The sequence below is a fragment of the Zosterops lateralis genome (assembly GCF_965231275.1).
Source record: "Zosterops lateralis genome assembly, chromosome: 26".
Taxonomy (NCBI): domain Eukaryota; kingdom Metazoa; phylum Chordata; class Aves; order Passeriformes; family Zosteropidae; genus Zosterops; species Zosterops lateralis.
Window position 1 is genome coordinate 6,591,113 of NC_139786.1, and position 17,321 is coordinate 6,608,433.

The 17,321-nt window shown below is 54.2% G+C and overlaps 2 protein-coding genes across 2 annotated transcripts in view; one reads left to right on the plus strand and one right to left on the minus strand.

Annotated features, from left to right (window-relative positions):
- Positions 1 to 5,893, plus strand: part of RBBP5 (RB binding protein 5, histone lysine methyltransferase complex subunit) — a 46,323-nt gene extending 40,430 nt beyond the window's left edge. The window contains exon 14 of the mRNA XM_083878351.1: positions 3,742 to 5,893. Coding sequence (XP_083734477.1) covers positions 3,742 to 3,749 — 8 coding nt within the window. The 3' untranslated portion in view covers positions 3,750 to 5,893. The remainder of the gene's footprint in view (positions 1 to 3,741) is intronic.
- The window catches only part of CNTN2 (contactin 2), a 30,294-nt gene that overhangs the window by 10,389 nt on the left and 2,584 nt on the right, over positions 1 to 17,321 (minus strand). Inside the window, exons 2-8 of the mRNA XM_083878352.1 lie at positions 8,328 to 8,431; positions 3,525 to 3,669; positions 2,718 to 2,893; positions 2,340 to 2,435; positions 1,586 to 1,795; positions 799 to 898; positions 107 to 282 (exon numbers count right to left, since the gene is read on the minus strand). Of these exons, the coding sequence (XP_083734478.1) occupies positions 107 to 282; positions 799 to 898; positions 1,586 to 1,795; positions 2,340 to 2,435; positions 2,718 to 2,893; positions 3,525 to 3,669; positions 8,328 to 8,382 (958 nt within the window). The 5' untranslated portion in view covers positions 8,383 to 8,431. The remainder of the gene's footprint in view (positions 1 to 106; positions 283 to 798; positions 899 to 1,585; positions 1,796 to 2,339; positions 2,436 to 2,717; positions 2,894 to 3,524; positions 3,670 to 8,327; positions 8,432 to 17,321) is intronic.

Consider the following 17,321-nt stretch of genomic DNA (forward strand, 5'->3'; position numbering starts at 1 on the left):
TTGGACATGTCCTCTTGGATAAGGGACATGTTTGGATGTGTCCCGTTGGATAAAAGTCGTGTTAGGATGTGTCCCCTTGGCCAGGGGACGTGTTTGGGTGCGTTACCGTGGATGATGATGCGGCCCTGGTGGGTGTCCCTCCCCTTGGCGTTCTCTGCCTCACACTCGTATGTGCCCTCATCCTCGAATCCAGCCTGCTGGATCTGCAGCAGCGGCTCGCTGCCCATCCACTTGGAGGACTGTGGCCCATCCAGCTTCCTCCACTTGATCCGGGGCACGGGGCTGTGGGAAAGCCAAGCCAGTGAACCCGGGCTGGGCTCAGACCCTGTGGCCACCCCAGTTCTGTCCCGCTGGGCCTGGCTTAAGCCAGTTCCTCCCTTTTCCCATTTCCCTCCATCTCTGGTCTTCCATCGGAGAGAGGAGGTGTGAAAGTTGTGCTGTTCTTTCCCCATCCTGATCCTGATCCCCATCCCCATCCTCATTCCAATTCCCATCCCCATCCTGATCCCGATCCAAATCCTAATCCCAATCCCAATCCTCATCCTGATTCCAATCCCAATCCTGATCCTGGTCCTGATCCCAATCCTGATCTCAATCCCCATCCTGATCCCAGTCCCAATCTCCATCCCAATCCTGATCCCCGTCCTGATCCCTATCTTCATCCTGATTCCAATCCCCTATCCTGATCCCCATTCTGATCCCAGTCCCAATTCCTATCCTGATCCCCATTCCTATCCTGATTCCAATCCTCATCCTGATCCCCATCACAATCCCAATCTTGATCCCCACCACACTCACTTCCCGAAGGCAAAGCACTCCAGGGTCACGGCCTGCCCAGTCAGCGCGTAGGTGTCCACAGGGAACCTGGCCTTGATGCTGGGTGGGAACTGCCGGGCATCTGCCACAGGGAAAACACCCCTCAGGGGACCAGGGTGACACCCAAATGCCACCCAGGGGCCTCAAAGGGCAGAGGGACCCCATGAGGTGACTTCCCAACCTCATTGTGTGTTTGGGTGAGGGGACAGGGGCTTTGTTTTCTTTTTCAGATAGTTCTTGCTGAAGTCTCTGAAAATGTCTTTATAACATCTCAGGGATCCATAATTCCCGGGAATCACAGAATCCTGAATGGTTTGGGTTGGGAGGGTCCTTAAAGCCCATCCAGTCCCACCCATGCCATGGACAGGGACACTTTCCCCTGTCCCAGGTTGCTCCAATCTGTATCCATCCAGGCCTTCCTTCTGTTTAATTCCCTTTTCCCTGTACCAGAATTATCCTTTAAAAATACAGAAACCCCGTGGAAGGAAGGGGTTTCCCCCAGGGGATTCCCCCATGGAATCTTGGAGAGGGAACTGCTTCCATCCCATCCCATCCCATCCCATCCCATCCCATCCCATCCCATCCCATCCCATCCCATCCCATCCCATCCCATCCCATCCCATCCCATCCCATCCCATCCATATTTTTGAACCTGGAAGGGTGGAGGGTGATTTGGGCTCTGTGGAGCCCAAACACTTTGCGGGGGTTCGTTAATTCAGATTTTTCCCATAAGAATTTGCATTTTTGGGGACAATCCAAGATCACTGACCCTCTGCAGCCAGGCTGAGGTGGGAGAACTTGCTGAAGACACTCTTGGTGATGAAGTCAATGTGGCTGGTGGCGAAGCAGGAGTAGTTGCCTGTGTCCGAGGCCTCCGTCTTGGCAATGTAAAGGTTGCCTGTGGTCTGGGAGATGAAACGTCTCCCATCGGCCGGGATGAAATTGGGGAATTCATTCAGGAGCCACCGGTAGGACAAGCCTGGGGGGGAAAGAGAAAAGGAATAAAGTGGACAGGTTTATCCTGCCTGATGGGCTGGACCCAGTGGGATTCCCGGTTGTAATTGGTCTTTCCATGGGAGAAAAAGGGAATTAACTGCTGATTGTTGTGTCCTTCTGGGTGGGATGGACCCAGTGGGATTCCCAGATGAAAAAGCCTGGGGGAAAAAGGAAAGGAATAAACTGGACAGGTTTGTCCTGCCAGGTGGGCTGAACCCAGTGGGATTCCCAGTTGGAATTGGTCTTTCCATGTGAGGAAAAGGGAATCAGCTGTGCTGGTTGTTGTGTCCTCATGGGTGGGATGGACCCAGTGAGATTCCCAACTGGAAGTGGTCTTTCCATGGGAGGAAAAGAGAACTGTGCTGGTTGTTGTATCCTCCTGGGGGATGGACCCGGTGGGATTCCCAGCTGGATTTGGCCTTTGCATGGACACACCAAGTCCTGCCTCTGCTTTGTTGAGTTACAAACTCTGAATTAACCCCAAGTTTCCTTCCCTGAAATCCCCATAAAATCTGGGAACCCCTTACCTGGGTAGTGGGGTGGGGGGCTGCAGGTGAACATCACCCCCCAGCCCTCGGTGATCTTCACAGGGTCCCGCTCTTCCGCTGAGAATTCCTGCAAAACTGAACAGGCAGAGTCAAACCCAGACAGGAAAAATCATCTGGAGAAACCTCAGCACTTTCTCTGCCCCTCCTTGGGTACCAAAGGGAGATCCAAAAATATCATTGGCTTTCTCCATAATACTCCAAATCCCCAAATTCTCCAAATTTCTATGAAAGTACCATGAGATTTCTCCATGGGATGATGCTTTAGAGAGATCCTCTCCAGCCTTTTCCCAGGCAGGCTCAGTTTAAGCCTGGCTTAACTGTGGTCGTGTTTAATTTACCTGGCGGTGCCAAACTTACAGCCAAAGCGCAGCGAGGCTTCCCTGCTCACCACGGTGCCCCTGGAATTGGATGCCACGCACTGGTAGGAGCCGGAATCCTTGGCTTTCGTGGGGTTGCTGATGACCAAATCCCCGGCCACCAGCCTGTAGCGGGAATCCGGCTCCAGCCTGAGCTCCGTGCCGTTCATCTTCCAGCTGCCGGAAGAAACGGGAGCAGGGATAAATCCCCTGGGGCTGGGCATGGTGGTTTTCCAGCTGGGACGGGGTTGGAGGGGGATTTGGATCTGAGCTGTGCCCTGAGAGGGGTGGAACATCCCCAGAATTGTGGGGTTGTGGAGGTTGGAAAATCCCTCTGGGATCATCGAGTCCGAGCTGTGCCTGATCCCCACCCTGAGCACTCAGTGCCACCCCCAGGTGACACCCCCAGGGATGGGCACTCCAAACCTCCCTGGGCACTTCCAAGGCCTGAGCGCCCTTTCCATGAGGAAATTCCTGCTGCTGTCCACCCTGAGCCTCCCCTGGCCCAGCCTGAGGCCGTTCCCTCTCCTCCTGTCCCTGTTCCCTGGGATAAGATCCCAAATCCCCCCCGGCTGTCCCCTCCTGTCAGGGAGTTGTGCAGAGCCAGAAATTCCCCCTGAGCCTCCTTTTCTCCAGGCTGAGCCCCTTCCCAGCTCCCTCAGGATTCTCCAGACCCTTCCCCAGCTCCTCACAGGACAAGGACCTTCATTCCCAAGCCAATAATTTTCCATATATAAAACCGGAGGGGACAAAGCAGAACTCAGTGGTTTTTACCCCGTCCCAGGTGCAGAGGGAGCCCAGAGCTCACCTGTAGGTGGCGGGAGGGTTGGCCCGTGCTCGGCAGCCCAGGATGACTTTTTCCTCCGCCGAGCCCTCGGGGAAGAGGGTGTGGGACGGCTGCTCCTCGAACACCGGCCCGTAGCTCCTCGTGCCGCCCTGGGCTTGGCACCAAACTGCGAGAGAAGGGGGAAACCTGCTCGCTTCCACTTTTCCTTTAAAAAAACACCAAAACCTTCCTTTTTCAGTTTTGTAAGGTGTCCCCAGCGGCGAGGAGGAGAGGAGGAGAGAGGTGACAATCTCACGCCATCTGTCAGCACAGCCCGGCCCTGGCTGCGGGAACACGACCTGCCATTCTCACCCAGCACCATCCCCGCCCTTCCAGAGGCACCAGCATCCCCGGGGAGACGTGGAGGAAGGAGCAGGGACCTCCTGGAACGCCACAAACCTAATGTCCCCTTGTTCCCGAGGCACGGACTTTGCCTGGTTTGTTCTTCCAAAATCCTCTCCAGGAGGAGAGGAGAGAACAGGGATCTTCACGGCTCTGGACACACCTGGCAGGTCCCTGCTGTCCCTGCAGCTCCACCGGCTCCTGACACCTCAAACCAGTTGGTTGCTGGTGTGGACACCAGAACAAACCAGTGAAAACCAGAGCAAACCAAAGAAAACCAGAGAACACCAGACAAAACCAGTGGAAACCAGAGAAAACCAGTGAAAACCAGAGAAATCCAGTGCAAACCAGTGGAAACCAGATAAAACCAGTGAAAACCAGTGCAAACTAGAGAAAAACAGAGCAAACCAGTGGAAACTAGAGAACACCAGTGCAAACCAGATAAAACCAGAGCAATCTGTGCAAACCCAACCAAACCAAGCCATTCTGCTCTGTGGCCGGGTTGAGCCTGAAGCTGCTTTTGTGGTTTTCAGACATGGATTTGACACTGGTTTTGAGACCGGGGAGGAACAAGAGGGACAAAGGCCCCACCCTGCCTGATCCTCACTGTGCCCTGGGCCACCCTTTGGGGACAAAGTACCACTGGGAGGTGTCAGCTGCCTTCCTGCCCCGGATAAACAGCAAATTCCAGCAGATCCCCTTCCACACTGGGGAATCCCAGAACCCCAGACTGGTTTGGGTGGGAAAAATCTTAAAACTCATCCTCGTGAGCTGGGACAGCTCCCCACAGCCCAGAGCGTTGGCTGGAAGGGACACTGAGAGAACGAGATCCAGGCAGAACCCGCCTGGAAATCTCTTTCTTGCAGGAACAGCTGGTGGGATAATTGCCAGCACGTCTGTCCTCCCTGTCCCTGTCCCCCCAGGAGATGCCTGGCCCTTATCAGGGAAGGAGCCACCAGCACTGATAAGCTCTGAGCTGCTTCCCCTGGCTCCGCGATCCTTCCCTGCTCTGTAATTGAATTAATGAGCGTCTCCACCTCGCTGTGCCAACGCCAATCTGTCTCCTTCTCCCCCCCTGCTCAGCGGGGCCACTCCTCAAATGAAGCGATTCCCGGGAGCGGGTTGTTTTATGGAAGAGTCACTTCCAGCCGGGAACGGGCTGGGAGCAGCAGGAGCGGCTCTTGACCTGCGGCTCCCGGGGTTGGCCTGGAGTTCTCTGGCTGCTCCGGGATGGGATGGATGGGATGGATGGGATGGGATGGGAGAGGGGCTCTGGTAATTGGCTCAGGGCTGGGAGCAGCTGCTCCCCGTGTCCCTGCTCCAGGCAATTATCCTGGCTCTGTAAGAATGGTCCCTGGAGCCACACGGGAAGAGGCACCAAGATTGGAGTCTTTGGAATTAAGGAAAAAGCAGCGGCTTTTGGGGGTTGGTTTTCCTTCTAGGGTAGTTCCTTTCCTAAAGGAAAAGCTGGAAATCATCTCCCTTGGATTCTTTGGAATTAAGGAAAAGCAGCAGCCTTGGGGGTTGTTTCCCCTCCCAACCAGTGCTGTTTGCCTTTTAGGGTGGTTCCATTCCTAAGGGAAAAGTGGAAATCTTCTCCCTTGGATTCTTTGGACTTGAAGCAAAAGCAGTGGCTTTTGGGGTTGTTTTGGGGTTTGTTTCCCCTCCCAACGAGCACCATTTTCCTACTAGGATGGATCCATTCCTAAAGGAAAATATGGAAATCTTCTTTGGATTCTTTGGAATTAAGGAAAAAACAGCAGTTTTTGGGGGTTGGTTTTCTTTCTAGGATGGTTCTGTTCCTAAAGGAAAAACTGGAAATCTTCTCCCATTTGGGAGTCCCGGCTGGAATAAACTCTGCTGACCGGGGAGGAAAACAGTAACAAGATAATGGGGGATTAATGAGAAAGGATTACTTGTGTGCTGATAGATGAGTTAATTGTGCTCTGATAGATGGCGGTGACAGGATTGAGGCTGAACAGCTTTAATTTGGGGATTAATTAGGGAGCATTAGGTAAATAATTTCTATTTATTTAACAAATAAAATATCTATTGGTACCACTCCCACCTCTGCCCTTTCCCGTGGGATTTTTTTATTCCAATCGAGCCAAATCAGGCTCATCCTCCCTCCTGCTCCCACCCAGTGTCCCCTTGCTGTCCTCTGCTGTCCCTTTGTCCCTGCCAAGGTTGTGGCTGCCAGTGCCAGGCATCAATTTTCCCACTTGGAATCGATGCCAGGAGTTCAGGTGAGTTTTAATCCACAATCCCAAGGTACTGGGGGGTGAAATGCTTGGATTTCACTCATTAAACAAACCAGGGGTTGATTAAAGCAGTAATTAAAGGTGGGGATGAGGTTAAAATGAAGAACTGATAAATCCCAGCCCAGAATTCCCAATTTTTAATGTTGCCAGTGCAGGATCTGTCCTGGAGCTCTGGACTTTGGAAAATAAGGAGAAGACAGGCACGAAATAACGGTTGAAAAGCCAAATGTCAAAGGAGAGGAGTGACCTGCTGGGAATTTTCCGTGTTTCATCCATCTAGGAGAGCTGGAATGACAGAAAAAAACCCTACCATGCCTCTGGAATAACCTTCAGTCTTAGGGAAAATGATAATTAGCACCAAAATCATGGAAAACAGGTGAAAGCAGAACACCTGAAAATGAAGATTTGGGGAAGCAGCTGCAGGGAGGTGACTCCAAAGCCTCTCCTTTGGGTTATTTTTTGGGCTATTTTTAGGAATATGCTGAGAGACAGGCCTGGAAAGCCCAGGTGTGCAAGGAGGCTGCACTTGTGCTGAGCCCAGCAAATGATGGATTTTCTCAGTGGGAAGTTTTCCAAGCTGAATTCCTTTTTCTGAGGACACCCACAGTCCCTGGAGCTCCTGGAGCCTCGGGGTCACAGGAGGGAGCTGGGCAATAAATTGTTTTTACAAGGAATTTATGCCCAGAACCCAACTGGATTTGGGTGGTTTTTTTTGAGGAACCAAGGTTCTATTTTGTGTTGTTTTTAATGAGCAGCTTTCTGAGGAACAAAGGGTCAGGGCTTGGACTCACAGATTTTCCAGAAGTTTTCCCAAAAAAACAAAGGCCAGGGAAATTTTGGGATTTTAGAAGCTTTAAATGTTTAAATCTGGCTCCAGACCTGGAGGTTTTGGCTCTTTTCCCACTCCACAGCATCTCCCTGAGCCGCATTCATCACTTCCATCCCTCCTCATATTCCCAGGATTTCTCCCTGTCCCAGCTCCAAATCACCCTCCCAGGCTTCCCAGGGTGGGATTTTTGGGGGGGTTTTGCCTGAACTCAGGTGTTTGATGGGAGACCCCAAGTGCAGCTCCATGGGTGCACCGAGGTCGGGCCAATTAACCAGAGGGATAATTGCCTCCAGATCCGGGGCAGCCCCCCCTCCCCGCCCCGTGCCTGCGCCTCCCCCTCCTCAGAGGCAGAGAACATTAAAAGGTAATTAGATATTTATGAGGATGGGCCAGCAGGCTCTGCCCGCCGGGAGGGATTGGCTGGAGGACATTATCCAGGCTCAGCTGCAGAGGAAATGTCTCCCTGCGGGAAAAGGGACCTGCAGGGAGCAGCCTGAGCCTCCCTGAGCTCCAGGGATGGGCCCTGAGATCTGGAGATGGTCCCCAAAATGCAGAAATTTTCCCCCACATTCAGAAATGGTCCTTGAGATACAGGACTTCTCCCTGGGACGGTTCCTGAGATCTGGAAATGGTCCCCAAAATGCAGAAATGCTCCCTGAGATCCAGAAATGTCCCTGAGATCTGGAAATTTTCCCCTGAGATCTGGAAATGGTCCCTATGATTCAGAATTTCTCCCTGAGACCCAGAAATTCTCTCCAAGATTTAGAAATGGTCTCTGAGATCTGGAAATCATCCCTGAAATCCAGAAATGTTCCCTGAGATGCGGGATCTCTCCCTGAGGCCCATAAATTCCCCCCAAGATTTAGAAACGGTCTCTGGGATCTGGAAATCATCCCTGAGATCCAGAATTTCTCTCTGAAATCCAGGAATTCTCCCTTACGAGCAGGGAGATCTTTCCATGGTATGGCCAGCAAGGAATCCTTGGAAAAAGTGGGATGGGGAGTGGAATGAATCCCACTGGCAGGAGGAAATCCCTCCTGCACCTCCCTAAATCTGGGTTTAGAAAGGGGGAATTGTGTCAAACATTCCTAATCTGGGTTTAGAAAAGGGGAATTGTGTCAAACTTCCTAATCTGGGTTTAGGAAAGGGGAATTGTGTCAAACTTCCTAATCTGGGTTTAGAAAGGGGGAATTGTGTCAAACACTCTTGTCCCAGAAGGATGTCAGGAGCAGCACCGACATGGGACAGCCCATCCCAAACCCCGCGGGGATTTGGGATTCAGGGATAGGAGATTCCTGGTGAATCCCGGGCCATGTCCCACCTTCCCCAGCCCCTCCCGAGGGAATCTCTTACCCAGGAAGGTGCTGAGGGCCAGGGAGGCCTGGAGGAATCCAGCTGTGCCTCCCATCCTGCGGCGGGTCCTGCAGAGCCTCTACGGGCACGAGGGGACGGCGACCCTAGGGGGACACAGAGGGGTCAGCAGGGCCCTTTCAGCCCCAAACGTTCCATTTTATTGGGATTCCAGAGTCTGGGATCAGCAGGGCCTTTCCAATCCCAGATATTCCACTTTACTTTGGTTCCAGAGGATCTGGAGTTTGGGATCAGCGGGGCCCTTCCAACCCCAAATATTCCATATTGCTGCAATTCCAGAGGCTCAAGAATCTGGAATCAGTGAGGCTTTCCCAGCCCCAGATATTCCATTTTACTGTGATTCCAGAGGCTCGAGAGTCTAGGATCAGCAGGGCCTTTCCAGCCCCAGATATTCCATTTTACTGGGATTCCAAAGGCTCAAGGATCTGGGATCTGTGAGGCCTTTCCAACCCCAGATATTCCATGTGCTGTGATTCCAGAGGATCTAAAGTCTAGGATTAGCAGAGCCCTTCCAGCCCCAGATATTCCCTTTTACTATGGCTCCAAAGGATTTGGAGTTTGGGATCGGCAGGGCCCTTCCAATCCCAAATATTCCATTTTACTGTGGTTCCAGAGGCTCCAGAGTCTGGGATTAGTGAGGCCTTTCCAGCCCCAAATATTCCATTTTACTGTGATTCCAGAGGATCTGGAGTCTGGGATCAGCAGGGCCTTTCCAACCTCAGCTGTTCTATGGTGCTGCTGTTCCAGAGGCTCTAGAGTCCAGCTGTGCCTCCCCGCTGGCCACCAGCCCAAACAAGAGTCACTCCAGGGCAAAATTCCAGAGGAGTAAGAGCAGCTGAAGGAGCCTTTTTGTCCCCGATGGGACAAATCAGGGAGGGGAGTTGTTGTCCCTCCTCCTTGTGTATTTCCCATTCTTCCCCCCTCCTCCATAAATTCTCCTTTCAAAGTGTTTTTGATAGAAAACACCAACCCAGCAGCACACGGGGTGTTGGGGCATGAGGAGGGAGGAACAATTTGGGTTTTTTGTGAAAATAATGAAGATATCGGGAAGGAATTCTTGGCTGGTGAGGGTCGTGATGCCTCTGGAATAGGATTTTCCATCTCTGGAAGTGTCCCAGGCCAGGCTGGAGGGGGCTTGGAGCACCCTGGGGTGATGGAAGGTGTCACCCATGGCAGGAGTGACACTGGGTGGGCTTTAAGGTCCCTCCCAACCCAAACCACTCCAAGATTTGGGGATTTTGTGACAAAAGAATTTTTAATCCCAACTCTTGAAGTGCCCAGGGCATTTCCAGTCTCCAAAAAATTCCCAAAAATCAACCCCCCACCAAACCCTGAGCTCTTTGTGCAGCCCCTGTTCCCTCAGTGGGAGCAGCTCCTCCTCCAGCTCCTCTTCCCAAGGAATTCCAGCCGGGATTTGGGACCGGTTTATCCCTCGTTGTTAACAAACCCTTTGGAAGCGGAGCCCGGAGCTCTTCCCCAGCCCGAACACCCCGGTGAGGAGCTGAAGACACTGCCAAGAGCTCCCAGGCCGCTCCTGCTGCTCATCCCCTGCTCCAGCTGGTGCTGCTCCCGCGGCCGTCCCTGCCCATCTGTCCACCCCGAGCCCCTCCGAGCCGGGATTAGCCCATCCCATGGGATTCCCTGCCCCTTTCCAGCCTTCCCTCATTACCGGAGCCGCACCTGAGCAAACAGCCGGAGCCTGGCCTCGATTCCCGGCCCCCTCCGGGCTGAGGAACTGCCCGGGCCCTTCTTTGTGTCCTCGCCCAGAGAGGGGGTTCTGCTACCGGCATCCCAAAAATCCTGGGGGGTTGTCTTGACTGGGTGCGAGGGATGGATCAGAGCGCCCGGAGCGGAGCCCAGCCCCGAGAGACGGGCAGGGGACCCAGGGAGGGGACAGAGAGGGGATAGAGAGGGGATAGAGGGGACGGGCAGGAGGGACAGAGACAGGGGACAAACAGGTGAATGACAGGAGGGCACAGAGAGAGGCCAGAGAGGGGATAGGCAGGAGGGGACACAGGGAGGGGACAGAGAGGGGACAGAGAGAGGGGATAGAGGGGACTGGCAGAAGGAGACAGAGGGGACAGAGACAGGGGACACACAGGTGAATGACAGGAGGGGACAGAGGGGCCAGGTAGGAGGGGACAGAGAGGGGACAAAGAGGGAACAGAGAGAGGATAGAGCAGACTGGCAGGAGGGGACAAAAAGGGGATGGAGAGGGGACAGAGGGAACTGGCAGAAGGGGACACAGAAGGGACAGAGGGGACAGGCAGGATCGAGCAGACAGAGGACAAGCCGCCCTCAGCCCTGCTGGGATTTTGTTCCCTGCCAGGCCCCAAAATCAAGCCGGAGCTCCATCATCCCGCCCGGCCGGGAGAGGGAGGAGCCACTGCCAGGGGGAGGCGGCAGCTCCTGCTAGGAGAGGTACGAGCTGGGCCAGGGACGGGGAATTTGGGGAGAGAGCCCGGCGGGGCGGGACACGCTCCCACGCAGGAGCCGCCGCTCGTTCCAGCAGCCCCGGAGCGCCTCTGTCACATGGAGTCACTTGATGTCACCGAGAATCCTGCCCCAAACAGCGTCCCCAGCCCACGGCCCTGCGGCCAACACTGTCCCTTTGTTTCCCCGGCCTGTCCCCTCCGCCTTGGGGACAAGGGGCAGCTTTGAGCCGGGTGAGCTGTGGGGTTGAGGGAGGTGCCAGCCCGGCGCTAATTAATGAATTGACTTTTCCAAATCTCGGCGATTCCCTCGCTCCGGGGGTTTGGGAGGAGTAGGAGCGGCCAAGCCCTTCCTGCACCAGCGTCTGCAAATTAAACTCAGGGAGTTTTTTCTCCGGCGCTTTCATCTGAGCCCCGGGAAGGCTCCGGCTGCAGCTTTGCTTTCTTTGTTCCCTTTCCCTCACACTTTGGAAACAAACAGGAAAGAGAGGGGGAAAGCCGGGCTTTGTTATTTTTTTATGGTATCCCGGACTGGTTTGGGTGGGAAGGGACCTTAAATTCCATCCCATCCCACACCTCCCACCATCCCAGGTGGCTCCAGCCTGGCCTTGGGCACTTCCACGGATGGGGCAGCCACGGATTCTCTGAGAATTCCATCCCGGCCAGAATTCCTCCAGCTGGGCGGCTGCTCCCAGGTCACACCTGGGGACACACCAGGAGCATCTCCAGAGTCACCACCCCGAGCTGTGGATCCTTGATCTGATCCCGAGCTGTGGATCCTGGATCTGACCCTGAGTTCCTGATCCTGGATCCAATCCCCAGCTCCTGATCCTGAATCTGACCCTGAGCTCCTGATCCTGGATCTGACCCCAAGCTGTGGATCCTTGATCTGACCCCGAGCTGTGGATCCTGGATCCAACTCCCAGCTCCTGATCCTGGATCCAATCCCCAGCTCCTCCAGAGCTCGGGAACACTCTGCACTGGATACTGAGCCCTGCTCTCATCCCTGATGAGGGAAGGGCCGCAGGGAGCTGTTTTTCCCCTGCTCCTGGGGTATTTTGACAGCCACTCGAGAGCCTTCTGGTGTCCTGAAAGGGGATCTGTCACCGCCACTAATGGAGGCTGTCACCAACACCTCCGGTGCGAGGCGGGACAGAAACTCTGCACCATCCCTTCCCTCCAGAGCCCCGGACCTGGGAACGACCTGGAGGCAGAGTCGGGGGGCTCAGGGAGATTTTTAGGGGTGCTGGGAGAGGAGGAACTGCCCAGAGCAGCACCCACAGCTCTGCCTTGTGGAGCTGCATCCTCTGCGAGCTGATCCCAGCGGAATTTCGGGGATGGATTTTGGCAGGAGACGCCACGTCCAGCCCTATCCATTACCGGGATAAATCGGTGTAATTCCATCTCCTGCACTCAGCCACGAGAGGAGAGGTCGGGATTAAATGGGGCAGCTCCTTCTGCCACATCATCCCCCAGGGGTGGAGGCTCCGGAGGGGAGATGTCCTGTCGCTTTGATTTTTCAGCCTTCTGATTGTTTTCAGATTTCTACTGGAACTTTCTCACCCTTGTAACAAAACCAAAGACTGATATTTTGTAAATACACATTCCTTTCCAGGGGGAAGGACGAATTGATGGATTTCTAAGTTGACCACTGGGGTCAGGGAGGTGTTACTCTCATCCCCCAATCCCTGAACAAATTCCAAACCCTATTTAAACCCCAAATCATAATAAACTTCCTCTTTCTCTTCTCACGTCTCAACTGGATGAGTGAGTGCAGTTCTTTTCGTGTCCTCTAAAGGCCAGAATTCCTCCTGTGCCTCTTTTCTTTGGGATCATGGATAAAGCTGCAAAGGGCAGGCGTGTGATGTTCCCTGGGTTCTGCCTCTCAGAACCTTCCCGAGGTTGGGGACATCATGTCTGTCCTGGCACAGCGTGTGTGGGGAGGTACAAACGGGTTTGTTGTCACGGGTTCGTCCTCCTGGAAATCAGGGATGGGCTGAGAGGAAAAACTCTGCGTTCAGCCCTTCCCAGAGTTTTTTTGGGCTTGGATTTGTTGGCTCCAGATCCTGCGAGAATTCTGGGCCACTCCAAGCCCATCCTGAGGAAGGAAGTGTCCAAATGAGGGCCAAAATAAGGGTTTGGGGTCTTAAGGTGGAGTTCAGCCACCCCAAACAAACCCCAGGATGCAGTTCAGGGGTCCCTGCTCTGATGGGGGTCAGGAACCAACACCAGGGTCCCCAGCCACCAGGTGTGTCCCCAAAACACTTCTGGAGGGTCTCACATCCCTCTGTCCTGCCCAGGTGGGTTTGGATCACCCTTGGAGAAGTGGGAAAATCCCAAAAGTTCTTCCTCTGCCTGGATCTCCTCTGGTGAGGATGGGGAGCAGCAGGAGCCACTAGCAGCAGCAGCCTCCTGTCCCTGTCCCGATGTCCCTGTCCCTATCCCTGTCCTTGTCCCCCAGTCCCGCTGTCCCTGTCCCCCTGTCCCTGTCCCCATCACCCTTTCCCTGTCCTTGTCCCTGTCCTGCTGTCCTTGTCCTTGTCCCTGTGTCCCTGTCCCACCATGTCACTCCCTCCCAGGGCAGAGCCCTCACAGCCCTGTCCTGGGCTTGGCACTCCCTGAGCACACCCCGAGAGCCAGGCAGGACACAGAGGGGACAAAGTGGGGACGGAGGGGACCAGCAGCAGGGGAGAGAGGGAACAGGCAGGAGGGGACAAAAAGGGGATAGAGGGGACAGAGAGGGGACAGGCAGGAGGGGACAGAGGGGACAGGCAGGAGGGCACAGGGGAGGTGACAATAGGGGCCAGGCAGGAGGGGACAAAAGGGATTAGCAGCAGGGGATGGAGAGGGGCCAGGCAGGAGGGGACAGGGGGAAGTGACAATAGGGGACAGGCAGGAGGGGACAGGGGGAGGGGACAATAGGGGACAGGCAGGAGGGCTCTGTCCCCGGCTGGGAGCACAGCGAGCTGAGGCTGCGGGAGCAGATGGCGCTCCCGGCCCCGGCTCCTTCCCCGCTGCGGCCGGAGCGGGATCTGCTCCAACCCACCCGGGCCCGGCACTTCCCGGGGAGGCTGGGGCGGCACAAAGGGCAGGACGGGCTCCGTGTCCTGCCCGTCCCCTCAGGGGACAGCCCCGGACAGGGACAGCGCGCCCGGCCTGGATGGGCGGACACGGGGGTGTCCACTCGGGCTGTTCCCACTGTTCCCGGTGTTCCCAGTTTTCCCAGTTTTCCCGGTTTTCCCGGTTATCCCGGTGTTCCCAGTTTTTCCAGTTTTACCGGTTTTCCCGGTTATCCCGGTTTTCCCAGCTCAGAGGCCGCTGCCACTTTGGGGTGCCCCGTGTCCCGGCCGAGCTGTGGCCTTTGTGTCACCCCTGTCCCTCCCTTGCCAGCCTCCGGATGGAATATTTGGACTTTTCTGGGATAAAAAGGAAGAGCAGAATTTCCCTGCAGGGGTGGGCACTACCCAAACCCCCCCTGCTGCTGTTGGGATAAAATCAGATGGACTTTTGGGGGATATTTCTGGGATTTTAGTTGGGATGGGAATGGGGTTTTTTTGCTCCGGTCCCTTGGGATGGAATTCTGTGATCATGGGATGGGATGGGATCAATGGGATGGGATGGGATCCATGGGATGGGGTCAATGGGATGGGATGGGATCAGTGGGATCAGTGGAATCAATGGGATCAATGTGATGGGATCCATGGGATGGGATCAACGGGATAGGATCCATGGGATGGGATTAATGGGATCCATGGGATTTGGGATGAGATCCATGGGATGGGATGGGATGATCCAGATGTCCTCGCCCTGCACCAGCCCCTTGTCTTCACTGCCGGGCCTTACACTGATAACTTAAATCTACAATTTAAAATCGATATTTAAAAACTTTTAATCATTAATTAATTTAATTGGACAGGGAGGGGCTTGATAAGGGTCAGTATCCCAGGATTGGAATAGGGCACCTGGGCACAAACCGAGCCCGGCCACTCTCTCTGCCCCCGGCTCTGATGAGACCCCGGCAGGAGCTCCGGCCGCTCCCTGGGTTTTCCCGGTTCCTGGAATCGCTTTTCCCGATTAATTGGCAGCAGCCCCGCGGGTCCGGGGCTCGGGGGGAGTTTCCTTTACATCCAAACTCTCCCTTTGTGCGGGAGACAAAGCCGGGAGGTGTCTTTGGCCACGGAAAGGGGAGTGGGCGGGATGGGCTTGGGGTAAAATCGATTTTTTTTTAAAAAAAGTGGGGAATTTTGTTATGAGTGGGACTTTCCTGCTCTGGGCAGAGTGAATTTTACATCTGAGCTTTGCATTGAGTGGGTTTGTCTTTAAAAATTATTAATAGCATTATTATTATCATTATCATTATTATCATTATCATTATTATCATTATCATTGTTATCATTATTGCTTTCATTACTTGTTTTATTTTATTTTAATTTAATCTTTGGTTTATATTATTGTAATTTTTTATTTTATTTTAATTACTTTTTTCCTCCCCAAACAAACCCATTCACCTCTCTCTTCTCGGTGCCTCCCGGGGGTGATGGGAATCCACACCTGAGCCATGCAAATATCTACTAAAAACATTCCCAGGGGTTTGGAGCTGCAGCTCCGGGGGGTTCTGGGCTTGGGGCACCTCCGGTGGGATTTGGGGACCCCCGGGGGCTCAGCCCTGACCCAGAGCTTTGGGATGGGTGACAAAGCAAAAGCACCAGCACCAGGAGACTTTTCCATGGATCTCCAGCGCTCAGGGATGAGGCAATTTTGGCTCAGGCAGGGAATTCCCCCTAGGCTGGGCTCGGGCCTGGTGTTAAGCCAGGCTGGTCTCTAAACTCTCCCTGCAGACTCGAATTCAAATGGAATGAGGCTGGAAAATCCACCCAGGAGCGATTCCAGCGGGAATTTGGGAGGAGATGTCAGCCCCAAATCCTGGTTGGTGCCGATCGTGGCTGTTCAAATCACAGATATTCCCACGGGCACATTCCCGGTGCTTCCCTTTTCCCGGGAAACGTTTCCTTTTCCCGGGAAATATTCCCTTTTCCCGGGAAATTCCCGCTGTTACTGCGGGATCCCCCGGGAAGAGGCGCTGGGGGCCGGGTTGGATTTCAGTCAGCCAGAACTGAGCTGAGCCCCCCTCCCCAAAATAAACCTCCTCATTCCCTCTTCCCAGGCCTGGCTCAGCTCCGGGAAGCTCAGCCTAAAGCTGGGCCTATCCGCCCTCCCAGCCGCGCTCCCGGTGGCGTCAGAGCTGGATGTGGTTCAGGTATAAATAGCTCCTACCTGCTCCAGCCCCTCCCCGCTGCTGGAAACGCTCCCGGAGCCGGAAAAAAAAAAAAAAAAAAAAAAAAAAAAAAAAAAAAAAAAAAAAAAAACCACCACAGCGGAGAGCTCGGGAAAACCTCCTGGATGGAGAAAGGCTTGGAAAGGGAAGCCCTGATCCAGCACCGAGAGCCTTCCCAAAGTTTTGGGGTTTGGGGGGGATCCCTGTCTGGCTTCCAGGGATATTCCAGAGCTCCTCAGCTCTCCCAGTGCACGGCTGGGTGTTTGTACTGGTTATACTGGGGTGGGGCAGCACCCCCGAGGGGAGCCTGGAGTTAAAATCGCCCCTGCCGATGCTCCCGGGTTTGTTTTGCTCCTTGGGATGCTCCAACTCCACCTCCTGTCCTGCCCTCGGGTTTGGAATTCGGGCTCCAAACATTCCCGGCCCCATCAGGGACCAGCACTGAACTGATTATCCTAGTGCCCTCCCCTGGTTTTTAGGGCTCTCCTGGCTGCCCAGTAAATAATAAATATCCTAATTTAGGATCAGGATTGCTGGACAGGGCTGAAGTTGGGATTCTCAGCTGGATCCAGGTGGGAACGTCCCTCGTGATGCCTGGGATGGCTCCGTTGGATCATCCCAGTGGGATCCTGGATTTTACAACGGGACTGGGGGTGTTTGTCATGGAGAAGAAAAGATTTGGGGTTCAGGGAAAGAGATTTTGTGCAGCTGGAGAGCTGTGCTGAGCAAACCCGTGGGAGACGGGGAAATCCCCATCCAAAATTCCCTGAAAACCTCATCCAAAACTCACTGAAAACCCCATCCCAATCTCCCTGAAACCCCACCCTAATTTCCCTGAAAATCTCGTCCCAATTTCCATGAAAATCCCATCCTGAGTTCCCTGAAAATCCCACCTCACTCTCCCTGAAAACCCCATCCCAAACTCCCTGAAAACCTCACTCCGAGCTCCCCCAACCCCCCCATCCTTAACTCCCTGACAGTCCCATCCCAATTTCCATGAAAACCCCGTCCTTAACTCCCTGAAAACCCCATCCCGAGGTCCTTGAATACTCATTTCAATCTCCCTGAAAACCCATCCCAAACTCCCTAAAAACCCATTCTGAGCTCCCCAAAATTCCGCATCCCAAACTCCCTGAAAATCCCACCCCGAGCACCCTGAAACCCCATCCCAATCTCCATGAAAACCCCATCCCAAACTCCCTGAAAACTTCATCCCAATCTCCATGAAAAACCCATCCTGAGTTTCCTGAACTCCCCATCCCAATCTCT